At 36.2% G+C, this 21061-nt stretch overlaps 4 protein-coding genes and 1 long non-coding RNA gene across 7 annotated transcripts; 3 read left to right on the top strand and 2 right to left on the bottom strand.

The window, feature by feature from the left end:
- The first annotated feature begins 2117 nt into the window (after positions 1-2117).
- LOC107007658 (probable disease resistance protein RF45) lies at positions 2118-7377 on the top strand. Of its 2 annotated transcripts, none has more exons than XM_015206353.2 (3): positions 2118-2395; positions 3927-6892; positions 7052-7377. In XM_015206353.2, exons 2-3 carry the CDS (start codon positions 3983-3985, stop codon positions 7097-7099), a joined length of 2958 nt encoding a protein of 985 aa, XP_015061839.1. In that variant the 5' UTR covers positions 2118-2395; positions 3927-3982; the 3' UTR covers positions 7100-7377. The 2 variants fall into 2 exon arrangements, with proteins under 2 accessions (XP_015061839.1, XP_015061840.1); XM_015206354.2 differs by lacking the exon at positions 2118-2395 and adding an exon at positions 2396-2468.
- Positions 7378-8114: 737 nt separating this feature from the next.
- On the top strand, positions 8115-11227 carry LOC107007122. Of its 2 annotated transcripts, none has more exons than XM_015205599.2 (2): positions 8115-8260; positions 8900-11227. In XM_015205599.2, exons 1-2 carry the CDS (start codon positions 8248-8250, stop codon positions 10972-10974), a joined length of 2088 nt encoding a protein of 695 aa, XP_015061085.1. In that variant the 5' UTR covers positions 8115-8247; the 3' UTR covers positions 10975-11227. The 2 variants fall into 2 exon arrangements, with proteins under 2 accessions (XP_015061085.1, XP_027769303.1); XM_027913502.1 differs by having other exon boundaries at positions 8146-8260; positions 9054-11227.
- A 277-nt stretch (positions 11228-11504) lies between these two features.
- Positions 11505-14825, bottom strand: LOC107007123 (glyceraldehyde-3-phosphate dehydrogenase B, chloroplastic-like). The gene is made up of 9 exons (XM_015205600.2): positions 14665-14825; positions 14454-14561; positions 13772-13936; positions 13494-13661; positions 12946-13106; positions 12691-12752; positions 12458-12507; positions 11963-12369; positions 11505-11834 (listed from the first exon to the last, which is right to left on the bottom strand). The coding sequence occupies exons 1-9, from the start codon at positions 14761-14763 to the stop codon at positions 11702-11704; spliced, it is 1353 nt and encodes a 450-aa protein (XP_015061086.1). The 5' UTR covers positions 14764-14825; the 3' UTR covers positions 11505-11701.
- LOC114075194 lies at positions 13837-14570 on the top strand. Its single transcript, XR_003575599.1, has 2 exons — positions 13837-13975; positions 14422-14570. It is a non-coding gene; the product is annotated as an uncharacterized LOC114075194 (long non-coding RNA).
- Positions 14826-15982: 1157 nt separating the features above from the next.
- Positions 15983-20029, bottom strand: LOC107007689. Its single transcript, XM_015206400.1, has 5 exons — positions 19714-20029; positions 18134-18254; positions 17686-17782; positions 17397-17483; positions 15983-16256 (listed from the first exon to the last, which is right to left on the bottom strand). Exons 1-5 carry the CDS (start codon positions 19772-19774, stop codon positions 16122-16124), a joined length of 501 nt encoding a protein of 166 aa, XP_015061886.1. The 5' UTR covers positions 19775-20029; the 3' UTR covers positions 15983-16121.
- Positions 20030-21061: the final 1032 nt, after the last annotated feature.

Raw genomic sequence — 21061 nt, 5'->3', positions numbered from 1 at the left:
ATTATTGTTGGTTAATAATTTGTTTTTATTATGGTTTTGATTGGATATTGGTGAGAAATAATAGTATGTAATATGTTTATCAATTTCAATTTTAAAATGAGTAGTTGATTGTGTCATTCAACTAAATGATAGTCGAGATGAATTTATTATTAAAATAAATAAATAATCAGAGACAAATTATAATTTTAATTTTATGTGTTTTGAATTTTAAAATAATGACTTTAACACTAAATGAATTCTAACTTTAATGTTTGTTTATATTTAATAAGTTTCTTAAAATAAATTTACTACTATCTGAACCAAAGTCACGAAACTAACGAAATTAATATCTGGTTATAAATTCCAAATTGACACATTATAAAAAGTAATCGAAACTTATTTTCCAACACCATCTTCATAAATTGAAACTAAAATACTATCTTCTATTTTTTTTTTAAAACAAATGTTATAAATAAGCATGACTTTGTCTTTATAAATATTAATAAATAAAATATATGGACAAAAGCATACGAATAATAATTCTTCAAAAAAGAATTATTAAACCTACTTTTGTTTCTATTAATAGCAGCCTTTTACGAAGGATTTGGTCAAGTATGCTGTCTGCCAGAGGCCAACTTTATGGTGACGTTGGAAAAAAAAATATAATTTTCAAAATTAAAAAAAAAAATTGGAAAAGAATTTTTAATATTTGAAAATTAACCTTATGTTTAAACCTAAATACAATATTCTTTCGAGAGTTGAGTGCAAATACAAATCAAACACACATTAGTGCTTCGATTAAGTTCGAATCCCGCATTCGAAATGATGCTCATATTTTTTTATATTCAAGGCTCGATCTCATTATCAGAATGAAATATTCTTTCAACTGCATCAATATTAGTGAAACAAAAAATATAAAGATAAAAGTCAAAAGAGATGTCATCCTACTAAGAGAATGAAAATTGTTTTTCAAAAAGTTTTTTGAGAAAATAATTTCATAACTATATTTATTATTTTTATATTTAAATGCCAAAATATCATGGAATAAAAATATTTTTCTAAAATTCATTTTCCTTCTTAGAACACAAACTTTTCTACGTCTCTTTGTTGGAAAGTTGGTAGGTAGAAATTAAATAGGATTTAAAAAGACGCTTTATGTCCTATCAACTTCATAATTTGTGGTTCCTAAATTTATTGTTTTAGAAAATTATGATATGAATTTATTTTAGTAATTTTAATTTATTGTATTTTCATATTTTATTATTCATATTTTATTTATGTTCAGATCAATTTATGCATACTTTTTTAACATTTATGTTATTAATATTATATTTTTGTAGTGAAGGAAATTAAAATATAATATCATAACATATCATGAGGCCTTCTAGAAAAAGAAAAATTATGTGGCTAAGCAAATTTATATTATTTAATTAGTCATCATAGCTATAGTTTATAATAATTACAACTCACAATTAATATTAATCATTATGTGGATCGACTTCGAGCTTGTATAATAATTAGTCACATTTGCATAATTCGCAACTAACAATTTTTCATTTGATTTGTATTTGTATACAATGTACGTATATGAAGATGATTTTTTTTAGTTTTTCAATTTTGTCACCATACACATTTAATCTTTTTTGTATAACTTTTTAAAGTTTGTATAAAAGTGTAGTTCTCAAATTTTGTATAATATAAGTTACATAATGTAATTTATACAATATAATGTATACAATTGTTTAAAGTTCATATGGTTTTATATGTATCAATTCATTATTTCAAATTTTATCATATGTACAAATAATCGATTCATAATTTAATTAAAAAATAATTGCCATCTAGCTTGATGTGTTTGATATTAAGGAAATTAACCTTTTTTTCATTTTTTTCATGTTTAATTGGACAAAAAATATTGAAAAAAAATATTTTTCACCCCTACCCCCAACAACCTCCATTCAGGGCGGAGCCACCTTCTACGAAGTTGTTCATCCGAACCCCCTTCGATGAAAAATTATATTATTTATATATGGTTAAAATAATTATATATATATATATATATATATTGATGACTTAAAAGAACATTAAAGAAAACTCAATTATTTGCATGAAAAATATTTTTCAATAAAACTTGTACGAAGTACTTGCACCTTATGTGCTTGACTTTTGACTTCATTTTATGGCGAAATTACTATTAAAATTTCCTATGATCTTCGTAATAACGAGTTCATTATTCATCGAATTTCAAATAATGTGTTGCTACTAGTCTTTGAAAAATTATTGCTACTATTTTTTCGAATTGTGTGTCACTGGCCCTCGAAAATTTCTCGATTATAAATCAATAATTGATAGTCTTTGTGGTCCACTTTTGATTAGACAATTCTCAAAGAGTGTTTTTGGCAGAGCTTCTTTTCAGGTACTCTCTTTTTTTTTTTCTCAAAAAATTATAATGTTGGTTTGTTCATAAAATTGTTTACACATAGTTAGAGGTAAATTTAGAATTTAAGTTTTATGAGTTTAATTTTTAAAAGATTTTTAGTATTCTAACTCATTGGAATTTTAAAAGTTATGGGTTTGGATCTACTATTGGTTACAATTTTTTTTATGAATTTTTACACATAAATTAATAATACTGTGCTCATATGGTTTTTTGACTGAAAATTATTCTGTTTATATATGGTTAAAATTATGATAGACGTTGATTTACATTGTTTATGGGTCTGATTTAATAATTATAGCCAATTTTTTGCTGATATGGTGAAGGTTTAGGGTATTGACTTGTTGTCTATTCTAGTAGTCGTAGTATTGCTCTTGTTTCTTCTTCTTTGATGTCTATTTACAATATAGTTTTTCGTGTAGTTTAATTATAATATTATTTTATTGTAATATTGTTATGCTACTATCTGTTGTTTTTTTTTGTATTTATCTTGAGTCGAGGGTCTATAGGAAACAACCATTTTACCTAGAGGTCAGATCTGCGTATACTCTACCCTTGTAGATCCCATTGAGACTATACTGGGTATGTTCTTGTATGGTGAGGGGCTTAGTTTTGAATTCTGAGTTTCATGATAAAATTTGATTAAAATTCTTAGATCTATGTCTTGGTAATTGGCATTAAAGGCAGTACGATGCGTAAAACATCCCATGTTCGGGTCCCGGGAGGACCGCATACCAAGGGGTGTGATGTAGAGCTATCTGTTGTTTGGACTCTTCAAAAATATCGACGGGTTCGTGTTGGATACTCCAAAACTAGTGAACTTTTGAAGGATCTGACACAAGTGCAACAACATTTTTGGAGAGTCTAAGGAATATACGTAGATGTAGGCAACCTACCGTAATGCAGGCATTAGTTGCCTCTTCCATGGCTCGTAACTTCGACTTATAGGCCACACGGAGACAACTTTATTGGGATTTGATGGATTTAGTTGCTGCTATATATGAGTTCAAATATGCAACTGGAAATGAACTAGTAGTAGCCAAAAGAGATTTGAACCAGATTATCGTTAGCCCGTCTATAACTCCCAGCCTTGGTAAAGCGAAATTTGCTCATACTGTATCGAATATTTACACTTATACTTGGCGAGTTCCATCCTCTTGATCCGACTAAACACATTTAACCTTCAATCAATACATGTACTATTAAATTGTTTGATATTTGTTGGTACTAGATAGTATTTTTTTAACATTTCATCCTTAATTTGTTTATATCTGAGTGTGAGTTCAACACGACAATCGTGGTTACAATAACACGAGAAGAAGAAGAACGGAAAAAGTGTCTAGTTTAGCTCACTGCTTTAGTTAAACTAGTCTTAAGTGAATATCAGGTCCGTTGTCTTGTAACAATTTTGACTGTTTTTCTTGAACCGAGGATAAGGTCTGTGTACACTCTATCTTTGTCAGTTGTTGTTGTGGTTTTTTTTAACAATTTTCACCGGATCAACTTGTAGGTTTGGATCTTCGTAATATTCGCTGTTGCTCTTGCCTATTGCATCCTTGTGGACAAATGGAGTTGGCTGCAGAAGCTTCTGTGGTGATAGAGAGACTCAAGGATACGCTTTCTAACGAGATAACGAACAAAAGGGTGATAGAGAATGCTTTAGAAGAAATGCAACGCGCCATTGCTGACACAAACGACAGCGAAGAGTTCAAGAACTGGGCTGAAGGGTGTCTGCATAGTCTATACTATGTTGAGGACTCTGTTGAGTCTTTTGTCCTTGACATCGCCCCTCAGAACAAGAAATGGAGTTTCCTTATGAATCACTCTTTGGTTCTCAAGAACTTCATGGCTTGCAAGCTGACAAAGAAGATGAAGAGAATCCCTTCAGACATTAAACGGGTGATCAATGAAAAACACAGAAGTACTGGTGAACAGGATGCTCGTAGCAATGGGACAACCACCTATATGGGTGATCAGAATGGTGCGGAAGCTGAAGATGGAGATATTGAAGATCACAACGATGAGGATTCTGCAAAAGTCAGACTAATAAGTCCAAAGGCACAATGTAGTTATCCTATGATCCCAGAGAGAGAGGAAATAGTACTGGAGGTAGATAAAAAACCTTTGAGGTGCATCGGTGATGTGCCTTTGAGGTTAGACCGTGAAAATATACCTCTGAGGTGCATCAGCGACAAGTCTATAAGGTTAGAACGTGCAACACAAGCCAGACTCATTTACACATATTCTTATGATGACGAAGAACTGGAGATGTTTGACATTAAACAAGAAGTGTATGACTTAGTGGAAAGACTAACCACGACAGCTGATGATGGGAGGCCCCCGATCGTTCAAATTGCTGGTAAGATGGGTTCAGGCAAGACTACTTTGGCTCGTGCCGTATACAGAAATAGGAAAATCAGAAATCATTTTGAGTCTGGATGCGCATGGGTCACCATTTCAAAAGAGTTTAATAAACCAGATATATTGCAGAACTTGCTAAAACAGATTGGGGATTCCAAGGACTCTGTGGATCTAACTACCAATGAGCTGGAAACTAGACTTTTGGAGTGCTTCAATAAAGAAAAATACTTGATTGTGTTGGACGATGTACAGAGTGAGCAGATGTGGGAAGAGCTGAGATCTGTTTTCTTAGACAGTCGAAATGGAAGTAAACTACTTCTCATCACCACCAGCGCTAGTCCGATGTGGTATATATCTCCTCCGAATTGTATCCATAAGGTGAAAAAGCTGAGAAAAAATTATAGCTGGAACTTGTTCATGAAGAAAGCTGGTTGGGATACTTGGGAGTTAGGAAATGAACATCAAGATTCGAAGCAGCGAATTCTTGATGTCTGCTCTGGTCTCCCCTTGAATATTGTCCTTCTTGGCAGCATGTTGTCGACTAAGGGAGATACAAATCGCTTTGATTATCTTCAAAAAATGCTGCGCACAAACTGGGAAACGAAGGACATTGTATCCCTTAGCTATACGGATCTGCCTGACCATTTGAAACTGTGTGTACTCTACCTGGTGCTATTCCCTAAAGAGTACGACATTCCGGTAAGGAGGCTATTCCGTTTGTGGCTTTCAGAGGGTTTTGTAAACCCCAAACCAGATAAATTCCCGGAGGATGTTGTACAAGAAAACTTTGATGATCTAGTCAAGCGGAGCTTGATTCAGATATCCAAATTTAGATCTGATGGAAGTCCCAGAAGATGTCGGTTACTAGGCGTTCTCCATGACTATCTGTTGCCTAAGGCCCAGAACATCAAGTTTTTCCATGTTCACTGCAGTACATGTAGCACAGAAGATACAGTTCTGTTGAATGTTAGACGGCTTGTTGAGCATGCAAGCAGTAGGGATATTTATAGTGATGCTTCCCGGTTTAAACATCTTCGCTCTTACTTATCATTCAATTTCCAGAGGAAAGACACCCCAGCCAAGGAAGTAGGCATCCTTCTAAGTAGCGTAATTACTAAGGGTTTCGGATTGCTGAGGGTGCTTGACCTGGAAGGAGTGTATAAGCCAAGTTTACCTGAGAATCTTGGTGAGTTATTTCACTTGAGATACTTAGGATTAAGATGGACTTTCTTGGATGCTCTTCCCTCGTCCGTTGGTGACTTGCCATATCTTGAGACATTAGATGTGAAGCACACTAACATAAATAACTTACCCACCTCCATGTGGAAATCAAAGAAATTGCGGCATCTCAATCTCAGTCACATCCGTCTTGACATGCCTCAGCATTCAGATACCAATTCTTTGCCTACACTCCTTACACTGTGGGGATTGTCCGTAGATGATGATAGCCCAGTGAAGAATGGACTGGATCGGTTGTGTAATCTTAGAGAGGCAGGCATTACTTTCTGTTTGACCGATTGTGACCACCTTCTCAATTGGATTTCAAATTTAACTTCTCTTCAATCTTTGAGGTTACGATCCATAAATGACGTAGGACATCCATCACGTTTTGGTAACGAGCCGTTGTCTCTGTCAAAGCTGAGCAATCTATCCCACCTAAACTTGCTAGGTAAATTACCAAATCTGCCTGAAAACTTACCTCAAGGGCTTAAGGTAGTCACGTTGTCTCTTTCAAAGCTGACAGACGATCCTATGCCGATTCTCGGGAAGCTTCAACATCTTAATGTCCTCAGGCTTCTGTCTGATTCCTATATGGGGAAGGAAATGGTGTGCCCTCAGGGAGGATTCAAAGAGCTTCGAGTTCTAAAGATTTGGAAACTGAAGAACTTGGAAAAGTGGGATGTGGAGGAATCGGCAATGGAGAAGCTCAAAGAGATAAATATCCGATGCTGCAATAAACTGATGAGCATTCCCGAAATACTGAGGAAAAAACCAAGTCTCAGGGAATTGATCATAACCAACATGCCAGAAGAGTTCAAACAGAATGTCAAAAAGTACATGAGGAGTCGGGATTTGATTCTCACTTTCAAAGATTATGATTTTACCCCCTTGCCGGTAAGTTTCTCCCTTCAACTCTCTATGTTATTGTCGAGACAAATAACTAGTTTACGAGCACCATTCCTTCCATAATATGTCAGGTTTGAATATTTATCCTTCTTCCTCGAGATTTTGTTGATCAATAGACTTACAAAAACACATTTTTCTTCGTGGCAGTGGGATTATGCTGATCATACTTCTGATGAAAGTCACTCCAACGAGTAGCTTGCAACGATTCTGTACAAGTGTATCTCCAAGGCTACTTCAATCAGAGCTGCGTTTACCATTCATCATCGATTATCACATTCAATCTTTTGATGCTAACCAGTAGTTAGCTACTGGGTAAGCAATGCTTCAATAATTTGCACTTCAGTTTCACCTGATGCATTAGTTATGTATTTTAAGTCTACTCAATGAGGCCCTTATTATCCTCTGTAACAATTTTAAATTTTGATGTGATTCGCCTGTAATTTCTAATATATACAGAACTTTCTCGTGCTTGATATTGAAACAACTACTGAAATCCCACTAAGTGGGGTCTAGGGAGGGAAGAGTGTACACAAACCTTACCACTGCCTCGTGGAGGTAGACGAATTGTTTCCAAAAGATCCTCGACTCATATCAATGAAACATTGTATTGATTTACTTAAATGTCTGTCTTTAGAGAGAAAGCAGTAATTTGCTTCTACTAATATTGATTAGTTCACTCGTAATGCAATCCCTCTTTGATAGAGATTATACAACAACATACCCAGTGTAGTCCCACAAAGTGGAGTTTGGAGAAAGGTAGAACGTACACAACCCTTACCCCTATCTCAGAGGTAGAGAGGCTGTTTCAATAGACCCTCGTTTCAATAACCTTTCACCTATTATACATGGAAAAAATAATAATTTCACCGGTTGATCTGTGTTACTCAACCAATTCAACATAACATTATATTGCTCCACTTAGGTTAGTAATATGAATGGATTAGTTAGTATCTTAAATATTACAAGAAGATACTTCAAAATGCAGTCAAGAATTTTTTAGGACAACGAACTCAACTGCTCGTTTAGGTTTCTAAATTCAACTTTTGTACATATTTAATAAATTTCTTCGTGCGTATACATGATTTCACCAAGCTAATGGGTTCTAACGAACCCATATCTGTGTGTGTCCGAGTCAACTTTATGTAATAGTTAAGTCTTTGTTATGTTCCTAGTTTGTGGTCCCCCGGCCCCCTGTACACTAAGTTGACTCAACAAGTCTTCTAATGGTACTTCCAAGTTGTTTCCTTTTTCTTTCTTTTCCAAATATCTGTGATTATAAGTAATATAAACATTTTCATCCATTGCTGTAACAAGCTGGGTGGGAAGCAATTTATCGATAAGCCATGCTTTTACTAGGTACTGTTTGTTTCTGCTTATTGTTCTTGCTTCATCTAATTTTGTTTCAAAGTTAGTGTTGGAAATGCGAACTTAAAGTTTAAGTGTCTGTTACTCAATCTAGGTGTGTTGTTAGAGTCATTCGAGGATGTTTAGTAATTATGGTTCGTGAAACTGAACGTTTAATGGTTAATATTGTTGCTTTATATATATATGGTAGGATAGTTTGTTGTTTTGTAAGAGTGGGTTTTTTTTTAATGATATAGGTTTGCTTTATATTTATCTCCCTTTCTCATACTCATTGTGCCTTATTTTATGAAGAGCCCACCTTTATCGATTGGGGAATGAACTGATTGTTTGTTTATATCCCCTCATGAGCTAGCTTTTGGGGTTGAGTTAGTCTCGGGTGCTATATGATATATTAGAGCCAGATCTATTTCTGTTTGGGCTCATGCTCCACGGTCTAGTCGGGTCTGGGTGTGAAGGGGTGTTGGAGTGGGTTAGAGTCCCACGTTGATTGGAAATGGTCTGATAGTTTGTTTATATGGACTTGAACGATTCTTCCATCATGAGCTAGTTTTTGGGGTTGAGTTAGGCTCGAGGGTCATATTCTTACAATATTCCGACCTAGTTTTCCAATTTTTATCTTTGTTTTGGCAGCTGCAAGTGTAATATTCGTTAATGCTGAGAGGAGAAGGCTAATTAATTTGATTCCGGACAGCGTGAGGAAAGCATGGAAAGATTGGGAAATAGAAGTGCTGATTCTAGGAAGCCTCATCTTACAGATTGTGCTTATTCTTTTTGGCAAACGCAGGCAGTATGTGGCGAAATTATGGATCAGAATGACTCTATGGACATCTTACTTACTAGCAGATTGGATTGCTATTGTTTCATTAGGTATCATCGCTCAGAATACGTTGGATAAATGCAAACAAACAAGTGATGATGACAATTTCAAGGATGAATTGATGTCGTTCTGGGCGCCATTTATGCTGCTGCATCTTGGCGGTCCTGATACTATCACAGCTTATTCATTGGAGGATAACGAGCTGTGGTTAAGGCATTTAGTCGGTCTGATAATCCAGAGTGGACTAACATTCTATATCTTGCTTGTGTCCTTGCCAGGCTCTTCTTGGCTTCCATTTCTAAGCTTATTCATCTTCGTATCTGGTGTTATCAAGTTCTCTGAGCGGTCATGTGCTCTTCGTTCAGCAAAAATCGAGAATCTCAGGGACTCAATGCTGACATCCCCTGATCCTGGACCAAATTATGCTAAATTCATGGAGGAATATACTTTGAAGAAAGCTGAGGGCTTCTACGTGATTGCGGATGAGGTTAAAGAAATCTCACTTCCAATTGATCATTCTTACCCTACTCGTAAAGATAAATTGCTGCTGATATCTGAAGCTTTCGATCAGTTCCAGACTTTTAAACGTCTTTTTGTGGATCTCATCCTTAGCTTCCAGGACAGAGACAACAGCCAATTTTACTTCAAGCAACTTACTCCAAAGGATGCTTTTGATGTGATCGAGACAGAGTTAGGATTTGCATACGATATCTTCTATACCAAAGCACCCGTTATTTATACTCCTCTAGGCTTCATTCTTCGTGTGGTTACTTTCTCTTGCACTTTCTTTACCTTGATTTCATTTTCTTTATGTAAGGAAAGATCGAAATACCACACACTTGACTTGATTCTCACGTACCTGCTGCTGGTGGTGGCCTTTCTCCTGGAAATATGTGCATTGATCGTTTTGCTGAACTCAGACTGGACAAAGAATTGGCTGAGCAAAGGGAAACACGACAGGAAGTTTTGCCAGTCGTTCCTCCTCAAAAAGCTGTGTCTGCGAAGATCAACTAATATGAGGTGGTCCAATGGCACACCGCAATACAATTTGTTGAGCTACTGTGTTGAGTTCAAGCCCCCACGGTGCTACAGGTTCCAAAAACTCTTCCGAATCAATGAGCTCTTGGAAAAACACAAGTACAAGAAGGATGAACTAGTCACCCCGGGGTTAAAAAAGCTGATCTTTGACCATTTCCAAAAGTTTGCCGGAGAAAGTAATAACAAGCATGATCATCCAGTCTTATGCACAAGTAGAGGCACTGAAGCACTTAAAGGAAATGACTGTTCTTCCCTAGTTTGGTCGACCGAGTTAGAATTTGATCAAAGCTTCCTTATTTGGCACATTGCTACTGATCTATGCTATTACACTGACGATAGTAGTAGTACTCGTTCCATTGAATCCAAACAAAGCAAGCAGTTATCAGATTATATGTTGTATCTTTTAGTAGTGTGTCCCTTTATGCTGCCAATAGGACTTGGGATGATCAGATTTAGAGACACATGTGCTGAAGCCAAAGAGTTCTTTACAGAGAGGAAAGTCGGAAAAGACTTAACTATAGCTAGTCGCAAGTTGCTAACAGTGAATACTGAAGTTGGACCTGCAAAAGTGAAAGGGGATAGGAGCAAGAGCGTGTTGTTTGACGCGTGCATACTTGCCAAATCATTGAAAGCAAAGGGTAATCAGAGAAAATGGGAAATCATCAGTGAAGTATGGGTGGAAATGCTTGCGTATGCTGCTACACATTGCAGAGGGAACCATCACGCTCAACAGCTACGTAAAGGAGGAGAGCTTCTTACTCATGTCTGGCTTCTTATGGCACATCTTGGCATCACAGAGCAATTTCAGATAAACAGAGGTCATGCTAGAGCCAAGCTCATTGTCAAGTAAGAAACTCCGATTCTCGTGCTGATCAAGACAACATAGTTAGGTAAATAAATGTGTGTTCTCTCTAATCGTTTAAGCTTTTTAGCATGATATTACAGTAGAGACAGGCTAAGAAAAATCAGTTGAATTGTAGCATGTATCTTTACTTGTTGTAATTCACGATGCGTAAGGGTGATCAATTTGAACACTCTACGTTGGAAAATTATAACTTTTGATTGTTTCCAGGGAATAACATCCACAACGTAGTGATTAAAGAGTCTTGATCTCTCCATAGTTTTGATTTATTGTCTTTCAAGGTTTGCAGTTGATTTATTATCATGGTGTCCAAATACTTCGACTCTTCAATAGAGACGATAAAATAACTAAATATTGAATCTGCAGATCATAGAAGTTTTATTGTCGCGTTCATCCTTCAAGTTTTCACCATATTTCCTCCTCTATGTTACCCCGGGGTTCATGACCGATGCATTGAAGCAAAATATCCTAATTGAATGTCATTAGTTTAGCTAACGAGGTGAAAGTAAGCAGAGATCTTGAAATGTAAAACAGAATTCATTGTTGAAATGCATCCTGGTTAATGGTGAAACCAGTCTATATGACTGTACACATGATTTCCAAACTGTGTGATTTTACTGTCGTTCGTTCATTTATAAATTTTTGAACAAGGGAAACAATTTAGCTTCAAAAATCATCCATGCGGAATTTCAAAAAGGAAAAGAAAGCAGAGAGATTATTCGTAGACTTTGCATTCCTTGTCTGCAGGGTTTGTCTTGCAGTAGTCCTCTAAGGCGTCTCCGCTCCCTTCTGCAGCTGAACCGGGCCATTTGTCTGCTACCAGATGAGCTAAGTCGACCACACGTTGGCTGCAATTTTACCAAGTATGATCACAAGTGAATCAACGGTATATGTGTGCTTATGCATGTGTGTTTTTAATGTAAATGAGTATTCAGGTTGGTTGTTTAAGTATGCGAAATGATTGTTTTCAGTTTACCTGTATCCCCACTCGTTGTCATACCAAGCTACAATCTTGACCATGTCGTCTCCCATAACCATGGTTAAAGAGGAGTCGATGGTGGTGGAAACATCACTGCATCGGAAGTCAACTGACACCAGAGGCTCATCACAAACAGCCAATATGCCATTCAACGGACCGTCAGCTGCCTTTCTGAAAGCTGCATTGACATCTTCAGCTGAAATTCCTTTCTTTTCAACATTGATAACAAGGTCAACAACCGAAACATTAGGTGTTGGCACTCGGAGAGCAATTCCATTGAGCTTTCCCTTGAGCTGAGGTAGCACTAGAGACACAGCCTTTGCTGCACCAGTGCTGGTCGGGACGATGTTCAATGCTGCAGCTCTCGCTCTTCTCAAGTCACGGTGTGATGCATCCAGAAGCCTCTGCATACAACATAATCAAATCCATTCAGCGTCATTGTAAGGTGCACGTTTTCACAAATTCCCCTGTTGTATCGTATATCATGATTACCTGATCTCCGGTGTAAGAGTGAGTTGTTGTCATAGTTCCCTTAACAATACCTACAAAATGAATGAAAATAGTCAAACAACATACTCAGCGTAATCCTACAAGTGAGATCTGGGAAGGTGGTGTGTACACAGCCTTACCCCTAATTTGTGAAGGTAGAGAGTCTGTTTCCGATGATATAAATAATCGAACATTTAAAACCACATAAATTTGAACAGTATTAATCTTCTGCTTACCAAATTCTTCATCCAGGATTTTTGCAAAAGGGGCCAAGCAGTTGGTGGTGCAAGAGGCATTGCTGCATTTACAAAGGTAGAACATTAATTCGATGTCTTCTTGAACATTAAATATACTCCCTCCGTCCAAATTTATGATGCGACATAATTTCATTTTTAGTCAGTCCACAAAAGAATGATCCTTTTTTTCAAAAATCTCGCTTTATTTCTTAAACTATGTGTCCAGTCAAACACGTTCACATAAATTGCACTGACCTTACGATATTGGCAACCTCATGAGTGTAGTCTTGTTCATTCACTCCAACAACATATGTAGGAATATCAGCACCTTTTGCTGGTGCAGTGATGATAACTTTCTTGGCACCAGCTTGGATATGCTTCCCAGCACCCGGACCATCAACGAACACACCGGTTCCCTGTAAGTTTTCGAACAACATTATTAGGTAACTTAATCAGCATCTTTTCTCAGGATTCATCATGTTGAAAGTGCTGGACTTTTTATTGATCAATCTCGTTGATTTTATCTCGTTAAGCAAATAATGAGTAACTTTTGGAGAATCAGGCACATATCTGACAACATTTTTGAAGGTCCGAGCATCATAGGTATGCATCAGTCAAATGTTATGATAGGATGAATTATGACATTCGCTACGTTAGTTATGTATATTAGCATGAAAGGTCAGGGGACCTTGTGAATGCAGAGAGACTGTTTCTGATAGACCCTCGGCTTAGATATTACGAGTACTAAAAGTAGAATCTACCAATAACCGAGGGATCAAAAATGCTATTAACGCGTAGTTTACCTCGATAACAATGTCAATACCAAGTTCAGCCCATGGAAGCTTAAGAGGATCCCTGCTAGAGACAACTTTAATGTTCTTTCCATCAACACTAATAGTTTCATTATCCACTATTTTCACATCAGCCTTGAATGTTCCCAACATGGAATCATACTTAAGCAAGTGTGATGCCTGCATTAACATAATATTTGCAATACATTTAGCATCGTACCGCGAAAAAGTTTGATAGTAAAATCAACAAATGCTATAAATGTGCTGATCTTTTTGCAGGTAATGCTCACATTCTTGACACCACCACTGTCATTGACGACAACGACATCCAGTGGTGAGTCCTTGCGTCCATGCCAACAACGAAGGAAGTTCCTGCCAATTCTTCCGAAACCATTGATGGCAACCTTCAATTTGGCAACTGTTTCTCCTTTCACTGGTCCTGCTGATCCTGTGGTCTGATTTGAGATAAAAGTAAACGAGTTTCAGGAAAAAAGGTACGAAACACTACTGTTTTTCCGTTATATGATAGATGGTCAGAACTTCATTTAGGTACCCGCGTATGGTTCTGGCTGTTTTAACTATAACTTTTAGCGTAACTGGTTATTCCTTGCCTCGAGAGAACTGGTTATTAGCAGTGAAAACAGAACATACCTTGAATTCGAGACTACTATTTGATATCTTAGTGATGAAACACTGCATTTCTTATCTCATGTTTCATTCCATATGACAACGTAGTGAAAAAAGAACAATCTTTTTAGAGCTTGTTACGTTTAAACATGCCAATAACAGTAAAATGAGACGTTATGGTGAAAAGGATACAAATATAGAAATATGTCATTCTTCTCAGAACAGACTAATGAGGAAGAGTGTGTGGTCGTAAGTATTGAAAAAATCAATACATTCTGTTATATTTAGTGTTTTGCTTCGCGGTCTAAAGCAGATGTTTTACTGAGTAAGAGTAAAAATGCTTACCTTGGGAGTGAGTTGAGCAGACACAACATCAAAGAAGGAAGACTCTTTGTTACAAAATGTCACACATCCACTCGATCGAAGACCAGAGAACTCTGCTACTTCAAATTTCTACAAAAACAACAGATAAATCAACAACAACAACAACACATTTACTAGAAGAAAAATCTTCTTTTTTTTCGACTTTTTTTTTTTTTGGAAAGAAAGTAAAGACCTTAGAGAAGCATTGAGTAGGGAAAGAGTAAGAGTTCTTTGATAGAAGCCTTGTGCTTGTAGGGATTCTTGAAGGAGCCAAAGCTGCATGAGAAGCCATGGTTTTTGTATATTTGACAAAAACTACTTAAATCCTTTGGTATATATATATACTTTTCAAGTTTCACTTTTTTTTTAAAAAAAAAATGATGTTTTAAGTTTTGGTTACAAATTGAGGTTCAAAAAATGAGTGGTGTATCATCAAGATTAATTTGATAAGAGATAAGATGATCTATGTCCTCATGTATATATGTAATGTTTTTTTTTTTCCACAATCTCAACCACAAACTGTTGAAAAATTTCATGTTATCCTTTTTTACTTACCATAATTGTGGAAACAAATTAAAACATCCTTACCATAATTTTACATTAAGAAAAATGCATCACAAAAAGCCAAGTGATAGCAATATACATGACATGGTGACTAGAGGCGAACCCAGAATTTGAACCTACACAGGGAGTAGGGTGATTTCTCTAGCATATAACAACAACACTAGAGGACTCCCATGCTTTTCATGGGTACACAGTTAATTATATCTTAGTTTCTATCAGTTTCTCAAAATTGTATATTCGTATATACGTACACTCCAACTTAGGGTTTGGGTCCGCCTTTGGTCGTGACACTCTTTCTTTTTTTAGTTTACTTCAACAAGAACGACTTCACTTCATACTTCTTGCTTTACCGTGCATGACGTAACTTTATAACTATAAAAGTGTCATGACACGTTTGAAACCACAAATTTCAATCACAAAATATTAACCTTAACAGATAAAGTTACCTCTGTGATAGACAAAGTTACCTCATACTTTGCTGATGAAAGATACAAGAACCTGGTGAAGTTTAGCCTTACATGCAAACAAATTGACTCGACCACCACGATTATAACTCTCTTTTTAAAAAAACACAAATTTAAAAAAGATCCTTTTTAATTATTTTTTTTTACATGTTTTGTGAAATACCATCACCAAAAATTAAAAGGAGGGAATATTTAATTGTTTTTTTTGGCATTATTCTGGGCAACTGGAGAACTAGTACAAGAATTGTACCACTATCCATTCATTAGAGGACAGGACAATTTAGAGATGGTATTGCAGAAGGATAATAATTTTTTTTGGTATAGAAAATAACTCTTATCCACAAAACACCAGTGGTCCTCTGTGATTCATGAATAACCAATCACTTGCAAGTTACTCAAGACTTGTGCTCGTGGAAGGTAACAGATACTTAGTAGCAAATTTACGAAAAGTATCGATTGTTCTCCCACTCAATTACCCGTGTGTTATGTTAAACTTGTATTGTCACTTCATATTTGACGGTAATGTAGTTTTATAATATAGTCCAGATAAAATGCTCTTGGAATTAGATCAATGTCTTGAGAGAGTTTATTCATTTACATGAAAACCAATTGTAAGTGTTGTTTATATAACACTTTCAACTTCATCTAGGTTCACTGCAGCTCCATTTTCTGCATCCCCGGACCTTAACTGGTTGGAGATGTCGTCAATAGCATCATTCAATTGGACTATCTTCTCCGTTAGTATCTTGCGTTGTTTCTGCAGACGAAACAGCATGCATACATTAGAAGAACTTGAAACAGGAATAAGAATATTGTTCTCAAACTTAGATCTTTAGTCCTTCGGCAGCTTTTTTTGTATCCTCCGGGAACTATATGATTCAAGCAAAGCAACAAACTCAGATAAAGGTGATAGGTTTGATGCAACAAGCCTGCTCCACTTTCTTGCAACAGACAGAGAGAGAAACCGTGGAGAAGAAAGCACGATGTTCTTGTATAGAACACCTAACTAGGTTCATTTAAAGACCAAGAAAAACATCGTCTTTTGGTTAGCTCCCGGAGGTTGAATAAGTCAGATTGTATTGCAGCTAACATTTGCTACTGTTGTACGTTTTGCATCTCTTAGATGCCAGTAATGAAACATCTTACTTCACAAAAAAAAAAGACGAAGAGTAGCATCTATGTATAGTTAAAACGAAAGTTTTCTAAAAAGGGAGTATCAAAGCATCATTTAACTAGTAATCAAACAAAACTTCAGTTCTAAAACAATCGAACATTTTCACCCAGAGGTGTGGCCTAGTTGTCAATGAAGTGGGGTGAAAACCACGAGGTCTCAAGTTCAAATCCAGGGGAGACAAAAAACACAAGGTGATTTCTTCTCATTTATCCCAATTACATGGTACTTGGTACTTGATGCTAGTGGGAAGTGAAAAGTATCCCGTGGACTTAATTGAGGTGCATGTAAGCTGGACCGGACACCAAGGTTATCAAAAAACACTGTAGAACATCCTTGGTTGGGGGTGCTTCAAATCTTAGCAATGACTGGTCCCAGAGTATCTTCTCTAGCCTTTGTCTTTATATCTCTTGCAAGGTACTTTGTCTCATAAGTTCATGACTACATAACGGAACTTACATAAACTACCAAATCTCAGCAATCAGGATACAGGACCATTTGAAGATCCACGAAGGAAGACTCCAAAGCGACAGATAGCTACACCTTAGAGGATTACACTTGTAAGGAGGGATTTAATCAGCCAGAATAGAGGACTCTGATATAATATGTGTGTTTGTTGTGTGTCTCTACACTCACACGAAGCGCGAGCGTGCACGACCAAAAAAAAAGACGCTATTTCTCTTTCTTACTGCTTCTTAATAAAAGACGTACATAATATTAACTTACCTCCAATGCTTTTTCTTCATCATATATAAACTTGGGCAGTTTTCTCATGAGGTCCTTCCTATCTGTTTCGGCTAATGCCTTGCTAATCTGTAGAAGAGAAATTAAAGGGCAGTCAGCTTACTGCTTCCAGGTACACCGCAAGAGAAGAAATGCGGAGAAGGCATTTATCAATGAGTGATGTCGCAAATTCACAAGTATTTAACGAGCAAAGTCGACCAAAGGCAGTGACTAATACAAGTGCTACTGCACTTTACCCGAAAATAAGTTAGTTTTAGCATAGAATGATTACCTCTGGTGCGAAGATACAACCAAGTGCACCAACGATTACTCCTCCTAAAAGAAAGCCACCTACAAAGATGCTTGAATTGCTTGGCCTCCCCCCATCACTGCCAAATAACAAGAAAGACTCGGTGGATCACCAATGTATGAAAGAAACAGAACTACAACACTCTTTTTCCTATTTAATGGCAAGAGCCAGGTTTGCTTCTGTCACTCAGGAATCAATTGGATTTATAGTTTTGCAGAACAACGGTCAGAGCAAACTAAATAATTGAAGGACCAGGAAGGTTCTTCTGAGTTGATCTGGTCTAATTAAAGCTCACACTAACTTATTGAGATGAAAACATCATCTACCAGAAAGACAAGTGAGTGTGACAACCAAACAAAAAGAAGTGTGGTATATCATCAATGTATAAGTTGCACACGAGTAGAGCACGTAAGAACAAGAGAAGCAATACCTATAGTCTGCTTGAACGATTAATGATCTTCTAGATGAGGATGATTTTCCTCCTTGCCTTGGACTGAAGGCCAATTTGGTGGTGCCACCGACACTTTTATCTGCCGACTTCAAACTGGATCCTAGCAATCGAAAGTTACTGGACTTATACCACAACACTCATGTAGGTTTGGGTGAAGAGGGAGCCATCAATGCAACATATGATCATGTACTACTAAAACCAATCATATTAGTCATGAGAATTTTTAGCTTCATGCAGTTCCACAAATAATTCGAACAAAAAAAACACACAATTCATTTTGTATCCAACAATTTTCATTTAGATGTTATGCTTAAAGAATTGAATAAGAAGCACGGAAGGTCATTCACCTTATTTTAATGTAGTATTGAAACAAACATATGCACCATTTTGCTTAAACATGTTTGGAAAACTATTGAATCTTGTGGACTTAAATTAGAGATGTTCTACCCTTTGAATCTTGTATCTTAAACATGTCATTCCTATAAGTGTGTCATTAAGGATAACATAAGAATGATGAAACGAAGGGAGTGCATTCTAAGGATAGTGTTTCTCTATTTCTTAAACATAGTATCCAGCAAAACACCACCATATAATATGAAGGACATGAATATTTCTTTCATGATAGTGACAACTAGTGCACCGTGACTAATTCCACCTAATACCTGCTATCTCCCACCAACTCAGGTACCTAAAGTTGTACCCAACTCCGACTACAAGAGTATCAAAACAAATCACCTAGTTTCTAAAGCAAATCGGTGTTTCTTAAAACTGGATGTTCCATATATGTCGCACTTATCACATACAAGTCTCTGATCAGAGCGAAAAAACAACCTAACGGAGGTATAACAACAACAAAGATCCTTTATCCCAACTAGCCTATAGCTGTTGAGGCCATTTAGCTTTGTTCTTAGGCCTTCGCTAAGTTCTCAAGTTCTTTCTAGACACAAATTACTCTATGCAGCAGTTAGTTTAATACTTTTAGCAGGTAATATCAGTAAGCAACAACAACAACATACACAGAGTAATCTCACAAGTGGGGTTTGGGAAGGGTGGTGCGTACGCAGACATTACCCTACCAACGCTAAAATCAGTAGGTAACAACAACATACCGTGTAATCCCACAAGTGGGATATTTCCGGGAGTATAATGTGTACCCATACCTTACACCTACCTTATGCTTGTGAAGGTAGAGAGGCCAGACTCTCGGCTCAAGTAAAGCATCTCAAACCTAAAATCAGTAGAGAACAACAACAACACAGTGTAATCCCACGAGTGGAGAGTAGGGTGGTGTGTAGGCCTACCTAACACCCTCGACTCGAGTAAAGCATATCAAAGCTAAAATCAGTAGAGAAAAAAACACAAATCTTGAAATAATCATTCAATTATGCTATTACGAAGCTCGATTAGTGAATACACAGGGTAAATTAAGCTCAAATACCAACTAATCAACATACCATATTCGAAACTACTTAAAAGGGTGCATCAAAAACAGCAAATTACAACAAATAATCCAAACCCCATGAATAAAAATGTAAACTTTAGAAGATTTAAAGAATTACCTGAAGTGAAATGCAGAGAAGGGGTTGTTGATAAAATCAAAGAGTTCGAAATAGCTATCATCCTGTAAGGTTAGGGGAAGTGGGTAAAAGTGAGGTGGAAGACAGTCACCGGAAAAATGAATGAACGGCGGAGGACGGCGGCCGGCCGGCGTAGGAAGAGTGACAGTTGGAGAGCAGAGAAGAGAGATAATAATATCAAGAATAGTGATAATTGTTTCTTTTAGTTTGGAAGATGATGATCAACATAGTTAACAATTGACACGTGGATATTAAGAAACCAAAGTCTTTGTATTATCACTTTATCACAATTCTCGTTAATATCGTATCGCATTATTTATGTTAAAGAAAAAGATTTAAATATATTATCAAACTTTAAGAAAACTTATTTATGTCACTCGTTAAAAATTTAACTTATATATGTCATTAAATGTGACATAAATGAGTCAAGATTTTAACAGATGATGTAGATAAGCCTTTTATCTAAATTTGATGGTATATTAAAGTTTCTTGCGAGATTCACTCGGTTGAGAATATCATTAATTATAAATATGTGTTCTCTTTAATCGGTTAAACTTTTAGACGAAATGATCACACACTTCAACATGTTATTAGAGAGCTAGCTGGCAGAGGTTCTGCGATCGGATCTTAATATTTGCTTTTTGAAGAAAGTCAATTCAGGTGAATGTTCCAAGTGATTCTCATGAAAAAAGTTAATTTGAGTCAAATCTTAATGGTTAAACTAATAATTATAATAATCGATAAATAAATTTTTTAATGAATCCGCAACAATTTAACATGTCTACAAACGGATAACAGTAACATCAATCACTTTGTATTGCTAGAGATTGGTTTGGGCCTCCGGGTACATCACTGGAGCGGCCCAATTAGGAACAAAATATAGTGGACTGGGCCAAACTGTTATCATATACTCCCTCTGTTTCTATTTATTTGTTTATATTTCCTCTTTTAGTTGTTCTTATTTACTTGTTTATTTTGACAAATCAAGAAAGGACAAAAAAGATTTTTCTATTATACCCTCATTTAAACTTTTTGAAAATTTCCAAGTTTTAATTCATCATTTTTGAAACCAGAATTAATAAGGGTAAAATTATAACTTCACTATGCTAATTATCGTTATCTTAATATGTGTGTCATTTCTAAAGTGGACAACTGAATAGTGATAGAGGGAGTACATTATTACTACTTGTACTTTTAATTTATTACATATATTACCATTAATTAAGAGTGTTTTTTCAATATATTGAGGAAAAATACACCTAAATACATGTATTTTTGATACCATATACATTATAATTGGGAAAGAGACAAGCGAGATAGGGAGGGAGGA

The sequence above is a fragment of the Solanum pennellii genome, chromosome 12, assembly GCF_001406875.1.
Source record: "Solanum pennellii chromosome 12, SPENNV200".
NCBI classification, from domain to species: Eukaryota; Viridiplantae; Streptophyta; class Magnoliopsida; order Solanales; family Solanaceae; genus Solanum; species Solanum pennellii.
This window is presented reverse-complemented; position numbering and strand designations above follow the sequence as displayed.

Excerpts from the sequence above, each read along its gene's own strand:
- LOC107007658 (XM_015206353.2), top strand. The coding sequence starts at position 3,983 with ATGGAGTTGGCTGCAGAAGCTTCTGTGGTGATAGAGAGACTCAAGGAT. Across the intron at positions 6,893-7,051 it reads ATGATTTTACCCCCTTGCCG|TGGGATTATGCTGATCATAC; the intron begins GTAAGTTTCTCC and ends TCTTCGTGGCAG.
- LOC107007689 (XM_015206400.1), bottom strand. The coding sequence starts at position 19,774 with ATGATAGCTATTTCGAACTCTTTGATTTTATCAACAACCCCTTCTCTG. Across the intron at positions 17,783-18,133 it reads ATCGTTCAAGCAGACTATAG|TGATGGGGGGAGGCCAAGCA; the intron begins GTATTGCTTCTC and ends GTTATTTGGCAG. Across the intron at positions 16,257-17,396 it reads ATGAAGAAAAAGCATTGGAG|AAACAACGCAAGATACTAAC; the intron begins GTAAGTTAATAT and ends TTTCGTCTGCAG.
- LOC107007123 (XM_015205600.2), bottom strand. The coding sequence starts at position 14,763 with ATGGCTTCTCATGCAGCTTTGGCTCCTTCAAGAATCCCTACAAGCACA. Across the intron at positions 12,753-12,945 it reads GAGGTTGCCAATATCGTAAG|CAATGCCTCTTGCACCACCA; the intron begins GTCAGTGCAATT and ends TTGTAAATGCAG. Across the intron at positions 11,835-11,962 it reads GACAACGAGTGGGGATACAG|CCAACGTGTGGTCGACTTAG; the intron begins GTAAACTGAAAA and ends GTAAAATTGCAG.